At 39.1% G+C, this 13385-nt stretch overlaps 1 protein-coding gene and 1 long non-coding RNA gene across 3 annotated transcripts; one reads left to right on the forward strand and one right to left on the reverse strand.

The window, feature by feature from the left end:
* The first annotated feature begins 315 nt into the window (after nt 1-315).
* Nucleotides 316-12892, forward strand: cabp4 (calcium binding protein 4). 2 transcript variants are annotated; one of them, XM_059504037.1, is made up of 8 exons: nt 316-431; nt 4617-4652; nt 4736-4928; nt 10206-10236; nt 10931-11074; nt 11263-11372; nt 11541-11688; nt 12726-12892. In XM_059504037.1, the coding sequence occupies exons 2-8, from the start codon at nt 4618-4620 to the stop codon at nt 12752-12754; spliced, it is 690 nt and encodes a 229-aa protein (XP_059360020.1). In that variant the 5' UTR covers nt 316-431; nt 4617; the 3' UTR covers nt 12755-12892. The 2 variants fall into 2 exon arrangements, with proteins under 2 accessions (XP_059360020.1, XP_059360021.1); XM_059504038.1 differs by lacking the exon at nt 316-431 and adding an exon at nt 2830-2926.
* LOC132097979 (uncharacterized) lies at nt 4412-11937 on the reverse strand. The gene is made up of 3 exons (XR_009422809.1): nt 11834-11937; nt 11469-11731; nt 4412-4978 (listed from the first exon to the last, which is right to left on the reverse strand). It is a non-coding gene; the product is annotated as an uncharacterized LOC132097979 (long non-coding RNA).
* Nucleotides 12893-13385: the final 493 nt, after the last annotated feature.

Raw genomic sequence — 13385 nt, forward strand, 5'->3', positions numbered from 1 at the left:
AGATTCAGCCTAATATAATGAAAGTTGAAATGATACAGCCAGTTTGATTACTTAAGAATTTAACGCAGCAACTGAATTTAAGTTTTTAAATTGAAGTAGATAGAAATGTTTTACATTGTGCAGTCATAGAAAAATGCAGAATGTGTTCCTATGAATGTGACTGTCTGGAACAGACACATTGTCTGTTCCAGACAGTCACATTCATAGGAACACACGCACATCTTAAACCAAACACATCATCAACACGCTTATCTCACATGCTAATCCAAACATATTTAGACAGATTATCATCTACTCAGATTATCAAAGGAGGGTGAAGGGACACTTTCTACAGTCAATCCACACATTCTCTCAAGAGGAGAAGGAATTGATTTTAAAAAGATCGACTCGAGTGGTTCTGGATTGGACGTTTTTCTCTCCTCATTCTGAAGGTAAGCTAAAAAAACAATGTAGTATGATTAAAAGGCATCTTGCATAAACTCCTTCAACTCGCTTGAAGCTCTTTCGTGGTTGCAAACGAGCCTAATTTACTTCAAACCTCACTAACAACAAAGCCTGTTTAATAGTAACATATCAGGCACATTGTGACAGCCATAGCGGCAATCTTTTTCAAAAGCTTTGGTGTATTAGTTCAGAAACTGACAGGAAGGGATGCAGTCAGACTGTAATTACTGAAACATACGTGGGAAATAATTACAGTTATGTTGAGGACACGAATGACAGCCACAGACGAGTGATGAGCCTTTGAAGGCAGTCAGTCTGGTGTAAAGTTTGTCTAGATGTAAACAGCAGCTGATAGTGGATTGTCAGGCCGAGCAAGATAAATCCTATCGCTGCGTGGATGTAATGGCAGGGGGGGAGGCGGCCTCATTTCGGTACCATGACACAAAATCGGTAATGGGGATTGATCGAGCCAGTCTGAGCGTTCCATGGGTATTGTTCTGTGGCTTGTTTTCAGATGTAACCCAGGAAAGTTCTTGCAATCTGTGATTGATCTAGTGCCAAAGGCCTCCTGATGGATCTCACGAGAAGATCCCAAAACAAGGCAGAAATACTGTAGTGAACAAGGGGCTTTAAATAACTGCTTTATACTGTAGCACATAAACATATGCTATTCAAAAGAAATGTAAAAATTGTCCTTTTCATTAAGGACATGTTAAATTGATTAAAACGGACAGCAAAGACTTTTACAACAATTTTTATTTCAGATAAATGCGGTTTTCTTTTTTACCTTTGTATTAATCGAAGAATTCGGAAAAAAGAATTACCAAAAAAGATCACGCAGGATAATACTAAAAAAATGTCTCTAAAGCACTAAATCAGCATATTAAGATCATTGGTAATGAAAAGTGGAGTAATGATGCTGAAAATTCAGATCACAGGAATAAATCACATCTTTAAATATGCTAAAATAGATTTTAAATTGTAGTAATATTTCACAATATTACTGTTTTTACAAATAAATAAATAAATAAGCCTTGGTGAGCATAAGATACTTCTTTCTAAAACATGACCCCAGACTTTTAAACAGTAGTTTTTTTAGGGACTTTAAATTTACTTTGAATGTTTTTACACTGAGCTAATTTCATATGCTTTAACCCTAAAAACTTGCATTTTTATACTGTATATTCATGATGATATTTAGTATGTTTATTAAGCCATTTCCTTAAGGTTGTACTATCCTTGCGGGACATTTGGTTCCCATAATGTAAACAAAACCTGACCACACAAATAATTTCAGTTAGCCCTATATCATTTAACATATGTGTTTCAACTTCTGACATATCTATGCAAGCATGTTTCCATCCTAGACCATAAAAAATAAAACAAGTAATATGTCACCGTGAAATGGAAGTAGCAGTAGTCTTGTCTTCCTTATTGTGATGTATGATCCAGTGACATGGCTTCTCGAATGAGAAAAAGAGTGGGAAAGAAAAGAAAGCGGGTTGAGCAGGATTTAATTTTGACCATCGGGAACTGATTAGATCGTTGTTGTTTTCTAATTGCTGCAATCTCATGTGAGTGACAAGTTGTTCCGCCCTCATTCCTGGAACACACGTCATCAGAGAAGAGGCGAGAAGTCATTTCACATTGGGAGGGGAAGTTATTTTGATTAAAGATTACAAGAGAACATTAATTTAAAAATAATGGTGCATACTGATAAATAATATATAATAAATTCTGCAATACTCCATAAAAAAGAATTATCCATTTTGACTATTGTCCATTCCCTTGTCAAACAGTAAGACAAACCCATTTGAAAGCCTGTATCTGAAGCCCTTGGCTTGGACAGATATCACAATGTGATTGAGTCTTTCAGGCTGCTAAAGATGTCTATCTCTGAAGGTCCACATTCAGTCTAATCTGCATCTGTCAGACGCAGTCGTTTTTGTAAGGCCAGCTCTGAAAGGTGGCTGCCATATAAAACTTTACTTAATGAACTTTAGGGGGGAAAGGTGGAGGAATGTAACTGTTTCCAGCATTCCAGCAAACCAATCATCCCATATATAATTTTAGAAATAATTACTGTGTGTGTATCACAACTTGCATCAAAAAGGTTCAGTAACTTATCGTAATTAGGGAGAAAATAGAGCACCTCGTCTTCTTTGCCCCAGCACAGCTTTGGCTCTCTTAGACGATTCTATCAGTTTGTTTCATAATTATCCCCACAACTCCTCTGTTAAATTATTCCAATTAGAGGAATTAGGATCTGAAATTGCTTGTGTCAACGTGCTGATTGACAGCAATTGGTCACTTAGTTTAATAACTCTAGTAGATTAGCGAAGCAGGTTTCAGTCACTAGTGTGCTGAAATAAATTCACCAAATTAACCAGAGCAGACAGAGCCCACGTACTGTCTTTTAGCACGTTTCATCTCATCTGAAATATGAATAATCAATTTGCTGTGACTGTGTAAAGGCTCACAAGTAATTAGACATTTTTTTAAAGCAAGCTTTTTTATTTATTTTGTTGAGCCAACATAATGATTTATCAAAGCCACCCTTTTATATACATCACAAATATGATTAGAATCAATACAGAGGGTTCGTTTCCAAAAATAAAAAACAACTTGGTTATCTCTTAAATAAATATGTGGACATGAGATATTGATTTAAATTAAATTATTGTACATTTTATCTGTAGTCTATATTAATTTAAAGCTAATGCTAAAAAAATAGTCCATGTTGTAAAAAACTATTACTGAAGCAACAAGACAAGCAACAATGCAATTGCTGCACTTACCGGTATATAAATACTGAAGTTCATAGAGGCCATTTTCACTACACTTGTAATGACTTGACTTGAGTCCAAAGGCTAAAGAAAGGAAAGAACTACAATTCCACAATGCAATGTGAATGGCTATTAAATTAATTTAAAAAAAAAAGTGAGAAGGGGGTTTGGGGGATTAGAACTGTGATTGAAATTGCGTTCCACGTTCCCCTTGGTACAAATCGCATTCTGTGGTGGTCCCCATCGGTAGAAATCCTGTTCAGGGACCCTCCTCAGTGGCCCCCTTGAATCATCTAACCCAACCCCTTTGTGTTCCCCTGAAGTTGATTATTTGCATAGAAACAACATATTTTGATGTTTAATCTAGAATATACATATATAAAAATTTGCATATACACAAATATATGTTGTTTGAGAGTGTAGGAAGACTGACTTGTCATTCACCGTGCTTCATGTGAATAGGCGGGAATTAAAGAATTCAGATTCCCTATGGAGAAAATGTGTTGGAAGAATTGATTTTTATTTCTGGTCTGTGATTGTTGCACTTTTGAGGATAACACGGTTGAGCATAATTTGGCTTTGGACTGATTTAATATCATCAAGCAAAGTTTGCACTTTCCTTTTCATTTAATATTGTTGTAGTCTAAGAGAAACTATTAAGACATTAAAAGAGATTTCATTTGGTATTTTATTTTCTGTTTGAGCTTTTTTTTTCAAACCAGTGAATATAGCACAACAGATTTATAGAGAATCCAAACACCAAGGCATTAAGAAATAAATGTTTTTGCGTGAACGATTTGCTCATTTTGAATTCATGCTTGTTGCTTGTAAGGAGCCATTGACAATTTGGGTTCTAATGACTTGTTAGATGGGCAGAGGACAGACAGAGGTTCGCTGCTTTGCTTGGGCATATTAAATGGTTGATTGTAATTTATAGGCTGTCTGTGCACCTCTATTGTAATCTAATTCAGTGCTCGAAGGAACAGTCCGTCCTCTTGGATCTGACGCTAATGTGCGTTTGATTATGTCGTGTGTCCTTCTCTTTAAAAGAAGTCTATCTACAAAGGGAAAACAATAGCATCAGACTGTTGCCATTTGGAATGGTCATTGTAATTCCAGCCCCTGACATTTCTGACTATTATAATGCCAGTAAGTAACCAACCCAACCACTAAAACTAGGGTAAAACAGGTTGCATTTATTTGTCTGGAAAGCTACTCTTATGTTTTATACATGTCAGCCTCAACTGACTGGGCATGGTTGCATGAATGTTACATGAAGAATTGTGCATCTACAATGCCAATGTGGACAAACAGGCATACAAGATGAGAAAGAACAACATGAGTAACATCTAAAATGTTCCCTTTTTTCTTATCGTTATCTATTAGCATGTCTCAAAGGAGTAAAACATCTTCAAAAGAAAGGTAGGGATGCCTTTAAATCAATACTTGCATTGGTTGCAGTGATGTGCGGTGTGTTCATTACAGTTCTTCTCTACCTTTGGCAGCTCCTCTCATTCTCCATCCACATCAGACTCTCATCCTCCACGCTCTGCTCTGCATAACTCCTCCAAAGACTCGAAGACCTCCAGTCACAGGGGCTCATCTGGCAGCCAAGGACCCAGCGGCAGTAGATCATTCAGCCAGAATTCTGCTATTGCTGCGGCTTATACACAGTACCTCAATGCTCTCTTTGGACAGGTAAACTTAGCAGATCTCTAGATGGATTCTTGCTGGTCTTGTCGAGTGATCTACCTTTAAATGATTACAATTTTGTTAGACAGGGGATTACAAAATGAATAAAACAAACATACTATGGTAATAACGTACCTTTGAGCAACATTTAAATATGGCTATGACCCTTACAATATAGTATTATAATATATTTAATTAATGATTAATTTTCATTTTAGCTAAAACTTTAGTAACTTTGTTTTTGTCATTTTTATTTTTCTATTTAGCTTTCATTTGTTTACTAATTTTTAAAATGTTCCTAATTTTAAAAACTTGCCAAGCCAACTGTTACAGGTGAGGTAGTGCTAAACGTAAAACAATGGGAGAGAAGAGGATTTGGGACAAATAAGGAGTTTACTGATGATGGAGAACACAGACAATATACAAGATTACATTTAGCATACATTCAATAAACACATCGACAATCACGGACGAGGAGGAACTGAACAGAACGGGTATTAATGCACACAGGTGATGAGGGAACTGGGGACAGGTGAGGATCAATCAATTAACTAAAACAAGAAAAGGAAGATGACCAAATAAGGAAACCAAAAGTTCATAAATGTGACAGTTCGCCCCCTCCCCGAAACGGTGCGTCCTCGCACCGCAAGAGGAATACCAGTGGAGGGAGGGTGGGGGTTCTGGAGGCGGGCGAGGAGTAGGCCAGGAGCAGGTGATGAGGGAGCATGGAGGTAGGGACCAGGGCGGAGTGGATGGAGGGAGGAGCCCGGAGCCAGATGGTCCACCAGAGACCAGCCAGGACGGAGATCCACGGTGGAGTCGACGGCGGGAGGAGCCACGGTGGAGAAGCGGCCGACGACACCAGGGGGCCGACAGGAGGAGACTGCACCGGTGGGTGAGGAGCCCAAGATGGAGCAGCACAGCCGCAGAGCCAGGGTGACGTCGAGGATCCGGAGGGCCTAGGTGGAGCAGAAGGCTCTTGTGACCAAGGCGGAGGCGGGGTCCTGGAAGACCGCTGTGGAGCCGGAGTGACGGAGGATGACGGTGGAACCAGAGGGAAGGAGGAGCCTGACAGAGCCGGAGGGATGGAGTGACGAGGTGGAACCAGAGGAGTGGAGTCCCGAGGCGGCGGATGGTCGATGACTGACCAAGGTGGAGCCGGAGGGACGAGGGAGCCCGGTGGAGCAGGTGGGATGACAGGCCACGGTGGAGACGAGGGAGCTAGGAGCCAAGGCGGAGCCGCTGGGTCGAAGGACCGAGGAGGAGTCCAGGGCTCGGAGGCTGGAGGCGGAGACAGGGCCTTAACATGCCAAGGCGGAGCTGGAGACTGGCAGTCCAGCGGCGAACCATCGCACCCAGATGGCGCGGACTGAGGGTGAGCTGCGGGACTGACTGGCACCAGCAGGGATGACGAGGAACTGGCTGGTCTAGGAGGAGGAGAGAGAGGAAGGATGGGAGGAAACACAGGAGGATCAGGGCTGGACAGAACCAGCGGAAGTGGAGCAGAGGGACCGGCAGGTCCAGGAGGAGGTGGGAGAGGGAGGCTGGGAGGGAGTACAGGAGACACAGAAGATTCAGAGCCGGGCGGAACCAGCGGAGACGCAGAAGATCCAGAGCCGGGCGGAACCAGCGGAGACGCAGAAGATCCAGAGCCGGGCGGAACCAGCGGAGACGCAGAAGATCCAGAGCTGGGCGGAACCAGCGGAGATGCAGAAGATCCAGAGCTGGGCGGAACCAGCGGAGAAACAGAAAACCCAGGGCTGGGCGGAACCAGCGGAGAAACAGAAAACTCAGGGCTGGGCGGAACCAGCGGAAATGGAGCATAGGAACTGACTGGAAGAGGTAGGAGTGGGAGACTGAGAGGGTATACAGTGGGAACAGGGCTGGATGGAACCAGCGGAAAAACAGGGGATACAGGAATTACCTCCATAGACCAGTCAATTAGATCCAGAAGTTGCTCCATATTTCCCGAGATCGAATACAGCTCACCCTCAGTCGCAGGAGTGTGGGCAGGGCTTTCCTCCACGCCCTCGATCTCCACGAGGACTCCCACGATGCACGGTGTTGCCGGCTCACACACCTGGTCAGTCGCGCTCTCGAGATCCTGCTTCCTGTCAGAGGATGGCTCGGGCTCTGCGGCTGCGGTGGGCTCTGGCTCCGTGTGTCGAGATGGTGGCTGGCTGGTCTCTGGGTCAGGAGTGGGGCTGGAGATATCGTCCTCGGCGGTGCAGATGGTCCATGACGATCCATTTTTCTCCAGCACCCACTCCACAAAAGCGGCGAAATCCTCTCAGGGACCGTTCGCTGGTAGGCGTGCCTTACTCCGCTCCGCTCGTCGGGGAAGTTAGTAAGGCACGCCAGATCTAAAAAGTCCCTGGTGTGGTCCTCCAGCGAACGGTCCAGTTGCTCCAGGCACAGGAGACGGACTGCTGGGATGGCCATTCCGGGAGAGGAGGAAAAAAAAGCAAAAAAATAAATGAAAGAAAAAACACCGCTAAATTAAACTATACTGTTTGGGTCCGTGATTCTGTTACAGGTGAGGTAGTGCTAAACGTAAAACAACGGGAGAGAAGAGGATTTGGGACAAATAAGGAGTTTACTGATGATGGAGAACACAGACAATATACAAGATTACATTTAGCATACATTCAATAAACACATCTACAACGATCAACATCGACAATCACGGACGAGGAGGAACTGAACAGAATGGGTATTTATGCACACAGGTGATGAGGGAACTGGGGACAGGTGAGGATCAATCAATTAACTAAAACAAGAAAAGGAAGATGACCAAATAAGGAAACCAAAAGTTCATAAATGTGACACCAACATCTCAAATTTTCATTTGTTTCAGTTATTATCTAAAATTTATCATATATTAAATTATAATATATTGAAATATAATTTCTAATATTTTGTTTTATTTCAGCTTTATTTCAGTTATCGAAAACTATTTTTAATCATTTTAGTTTGCAACCACACTGATTCGGCATCATGGTATTATCATTTGATAAAAATCACTGCACCATATTAATCACTATATTACTGAAAAAAATCAGCCTGAGAGATCAACGAAAACCAGCTTTGAATGGTTCAAGCTGTTTGTAGACACATGGACTTTTTTATAGCCATCTAATGTTAGCTGGTTTGTTTGACTTATTTTTAATTACTTAAACCATTATATCCAGCATGGCACAACAGTGCATCTTTATTTAGCATGAAGTCAGGTTCATAATCTATGACACGTCTGCTGAGAAAATATTGCCGCCTGTCAAGACACTACCTTCCTCCTCAATCAGCTCAGTAACAAGTGCCAAGTCAAATTATTTTGGTACACTGCAGCTAAGACCTAAGCTAGCATCTCGCCTCTCCTTTTTTTTTTTTTTTTTTAACTGATGCAATAAATCTGTCACAATTTACTAAATCATAGTCATTTAAACTCAGAGGCGCTTGATTATATTTTCAAGAGAATGTCTGGAGATCAAAGAGAGTCAGTGAAAGCCAGAAGACGTAAAGGCTGTAGAACAGTAAGAGAGAGATAATGGATAGAGTCTAAAAGACAAACAAGACAAAGGTGCACCAACACAAAATGGAGAATAACCAATGTATGCACAGCCTAAAGCTCCATGGCTTCTGCTCAGCAGCATTGGAGGGATGAAAAAAGTAAAAACAGATAGACAAGGGACCCAATCAGCATATATCCGAGGATAAATAGCATGAAACAACTCACCAAGTTGCATAACCGCTACCGCTGCCGGAGAAGTCTATGAGTAATGCATTATTTTTAATAATAAATATATGTTTTTGGGGAATTTGGAGGTCAAAAGTCCAGTGAATGCAGCGAATGAAACATTTGAAAGACAGCAGTGCCTTTGGGCACCAGCTTTACAAATCAATTAGTGAAAGTTTTAATATACATACCCATGCCACAATGGATTAACATCACAGTTACATGGTTATCTAGTTGGCCAAGCACAGGAACAGTGTCGTTAGGTGAAATTAAAGTTGATGTGTGTCATTTGTTTTGATGCTAAAATATTTTATATGTAGAATGTTTGCAATTTAAAGTTTATTTATGGTGCTATCAAAATATTAAGATAAAAAATCCATATCAATCTAATACAGAAAAACTGGCTTAACCAATAGTATGGGTTTGGGGTAGCACTATCTGCTTAATGTGCTAAATGGAAGACAGGAAAGATAATAAACGAACTACTATGAACTTTGAAATACTAAACTATAATAGAATAAAAAATATTAAAACTATAACAAATAATAAATACAATTTAGATACAGTGCAGCAACATGTGGGACAAAAATCAACATTTATAGATGTGAACCAGACAGATTTATTTTAGGTAACTTTCATGCTAGGTTCATTTGGACCTAGGGTTTTTTTCACTACGGGAACAAAAACATTGGATTTGTAAGACATAAGTGCATTCAGAAAACTTGCTTAAAACTGAAATTTCTAATTTCTTGAAATTTCATTTCACGAAGCAATTGCGTCAAAATTTTCAATAAATTATTTTAATGTCAAAGACTGTGCAAAATCTGTTTTTCACTATACAGTGAAGCTACAGGTTGGGTTTGCTTACAAAATGTTGCATGAAAAAAAAGCGTTAATACACATGCATGCATTTGTGCTAGCAGATACTGCATATTTGTTGGTTATCAAGTCAAACATTCAAGTAAATATTATTTGTATAGCGATTATAAATGTGTATTTGTATGATTTTAACATTAAAGCATGCATATGTACATTAATCTTAATAAAGCTGCATTTGAGGATATTATTTACGAAATACAGCAATAATGTAAACCATTTCTCTCTTAAACATTCTTTCTCTTTGTCCTTTAATACACATTGCCCCTTAACCATATAAACATTTTGTGTTTGCAAAACGAGTAAATTTTTTCCCCTGAATCTCTTTTTCACTCTTTTTCATTCAAGGCAAGCCATTCTTTGTTTGTATGAGCGTTGACGTGAGGCATGGTAGGGCATGTTATGGTGTAATCCAATTATACAATCTCCCCCCCACCCCACTCTATGCGTCATTGTGCCACTGAGCAGCTTTGATAAGCGTGCTAACATAAACCTCAGTTATTAGTGATTAAAAATGGGCAATGTCTCTAAGGACGTTCAGCTCTCATGCTGTAATAATTTCCATATTTAGCTGTTTTTGTGTCACGATCATTTTTTTCCTCACTGTCATTTTGCTCTCTCATCTCTCTTGTCCTTCTACCTCTCTCGCTCTCCCTCCCATTTACTTTCAAAAGGACAGAGATTTACTGCCAGAGGAACTAGATGGTATGTACAGAACATGCATATTTAATATCCAAGCCAGTGCACAGTGTCTAGACAGACATTTTTCAGAGATTCAATAACATCTGACACAAATAAATTTGATTAAAAATGGATTGGCATTGTCAGGAATGGTGAATGGCATAAGCAGAATTAATAATACCAGAGCAGTGAGGCAGCCTGTGCTGATAGTCCTATACCCACTTAAGCTGCATGGCCCTATAGATTATATAACTGGTACAGTATGTGGCATAATGAAAATGTCCTAATGCAATCAAAATATAAAATTTTTGTTTCCTGAAAATATTTTACGGTATACAAGATTTGTAATTTTAGCCACCCTGATACAGAAATGTGTCTAAAGTCAGTCTAAACCCTGATCTGTGTGATTTTGTAATTTCATTAACATTAAATAAACATGTAAATTAAAAAGGAGTGGTACATTCTAATTAACAACAGAACACAATAACATTAATACATTTAAAATTCTAGACTAATAAATACAATTTGTATCTAAAAAGGCTAAGACTACCACTGTGGGACAAAATCCCCATATATATATACACACACAAATACACACACAAACAAACAAACAAACAAACACACTCCATTCAGGGTAATACCTAAGCCAAATACTATACTGCAATTTGAAGAACAGTTGGCATTGTGATTCAATGTGACTGACTACTTTTCCTTTCAGAGCTGCATGAAGCATTTAAAGAGTTTGACTATGACCAGGACGGGTATCTGCACTACAAAGATGTCGCAGACTGCATGAGAACCATGGGATACATGCCAACAGAGATGGAACTGATTGAGATCATTCAGCAGATAAAAATGAAATGTGAGTGTGTGTGTGTGTGTGTGTTTGTTTGTTTCTATTTATACTCTACCTTTTAACCTAAACTACAGTTTAAAGGTTTGGGGTCAGTAAGATCTTTTTAGAAGTTTTAATACTTTTACTCAGCAAGGATGCATTTAACAGATCAAAAGTGACAGTGAAGACATTTCAAGGTGTGTTTGTGGTTATAGGGGGAGGTCATGTGGACTTTGATGATTTCTGTGAATTAATGGGGCCCAGGATGCTGGCTGAAACCGCTCATATGGTGGGTCTAAGGGAGCTGCACTGTGCTTTCAAACAGGTGAGTATGCACTCTAAAGTTCCCTTCAAAGGGAGCACACTTTAAAGTCTACATTAAATAGATAACAAAACGCCACAAACATCAAAACATCATTACCTTGCATCTTTTTCCAACCCATAAATAATATTACTTCTTCATAAAACTCTGCATTCCTCTCTGCTATCTTAGTTTGACTCTGACGGTGATGGACGGATCACCTTTGAGGAGCTGAAGGAGTCCACAAAGACGCTGCTCGGGGAGAAACTGAAGAAGGGAGAACTGGAAGAAATTCTGACAGACATCGACCTCAATGGAGATGGGACCGTGGACTTTGATGGTAAGCAAGGCAGCATCCCTTTTGAATGTACTACTCTGTTGAGCTGAATAGATCATAGCACAGGTTCAAACTCAACTCACTGAGCAGTAAACAAACAAAAAGCTGGAACTTTTATAGTAACAATTGCGAAACTATATGCATTTACCTTGTGTACAACGTCACTTAAGACAATAACAAACTCTAGAGCGCTGTCTAGTGGCCAGCATATGAAATAGCAGCAGCCCTCTTTTCACTTTGTAAATATGGCTCTTGGGACCTGCTTTTCTGAGGATATATGGGTGATTTGTGTAGCCTGGAGGGTTAAAAAGAGGTTTAAAGCTGAGGGTGTCCCCATTTGAACACACCGAGACCAGCAATCTTGTACTAAAAGTGGACTTTTCATATATATATAAAAAAAAAATTTGCGTCCTCAGAATGTCATTTTTATATTTGGACTTCACCTTTAAAACCAGGTTAACTTTGGTCTAGGGGTAACTGCTATACTTTTTTTTTGTTTTTTTTTTACCTTGAGCTGTCCATAAACCCCTTTTCTTTTCAAATACACAAAAAGCACTATGTTAATCACAGTTGCTAGGTTAGTTATTTAGATATTTACCATAGTTAGTGCCACAAAACAACAATCAACCATTTAATTTCTTTTTATACTGTACAAACACACATTATATATCACTATAACTCCCCCAGAGTACATTCACCTCAACAGTGGAGTAACAGACACCCCTTGCTTCTTATTTGCTTGATTTTTTATTATGAGATATAAAAGTTATATTGCACGTATGTGAAGCAGCTTTGATAAAGTAGTCGAAAACTTTGATCTCGAAAAACCAAGCCGAATGTGTTTCAAGAATCTGATAGATATGTGAACTTTTAAAACAAGCTTCAAGCTCCATTTTCACACGAACTCCTCAAGTGATATTTCAGGGAAAATCTTTACGCTTTCTCTGCACGAAACAGCTGTAGACGTAGTAATCTCTAGTTGATAATATAACGTCAATGAGTTTATTAACACTGACAGTGTTGCATCTGTTTTCTTTCAGAGTTTGTCATGATGCTGTCTCTCCGATAGCTGGATGTTTGCTGTTTTTTCATACCTGAGAGTTCAGTCAAACCTGTCATGTCAAAGTTGATAAATACACTGTGCATAAACTGCGGATATTTATGTAGAAATGTATATATTTGTATTCAATAAAGGTCTGAAACTGTGTGAGAATGTTCTGGTTGTTCGATGCAGGATGGTGGATTATCTAATAAGTAAATTAGTTATGAAACATGTTGTTACGCTGCTGCGACCTAGTGGAGGATATAGGTAACGAAGATGAGGATAATAATAAATATTATTTGTTAATTATGTAATAAAATAATACATGTTATTTGTTCATTATTATCTAGTAGAAGTAATGATAATAATAATATAATGTAATAATAAATTAGGCTCCAGCATCCCTGTGACCAGTCATAAGACAAGTGGTTTATGTAATAACTTATTGTTAATAAAAAGTAAATTAATTATAATAATAATGTATTAATATTATATGAATAATAAGAATGATAATAATTTTTTTTCATCTAATAATAATGATGATAATAATAATAAATTGTGCCTACAAATGATTTAGGAAATCGATAGATTATGATAATAATAATAAATTAGGCTCCAGCATCCCACAACCCCACAAAATAATTGTTTTGGAGAATTT

Source organism: Carassius carassius, chromosome 21 (genome assembly GCF_963082965.1).
Source record: "Carassius carassius chromosome 21, fCarCar2.1, whole genome shotgun sequence".
In the NCBI taxonomy this organism is placed as follows: Eukaryota; Metazoa; Chordata; class Actinopteri; order Cypriniformes; family Cyprinidae; genus Carassius; species Carassius carassius.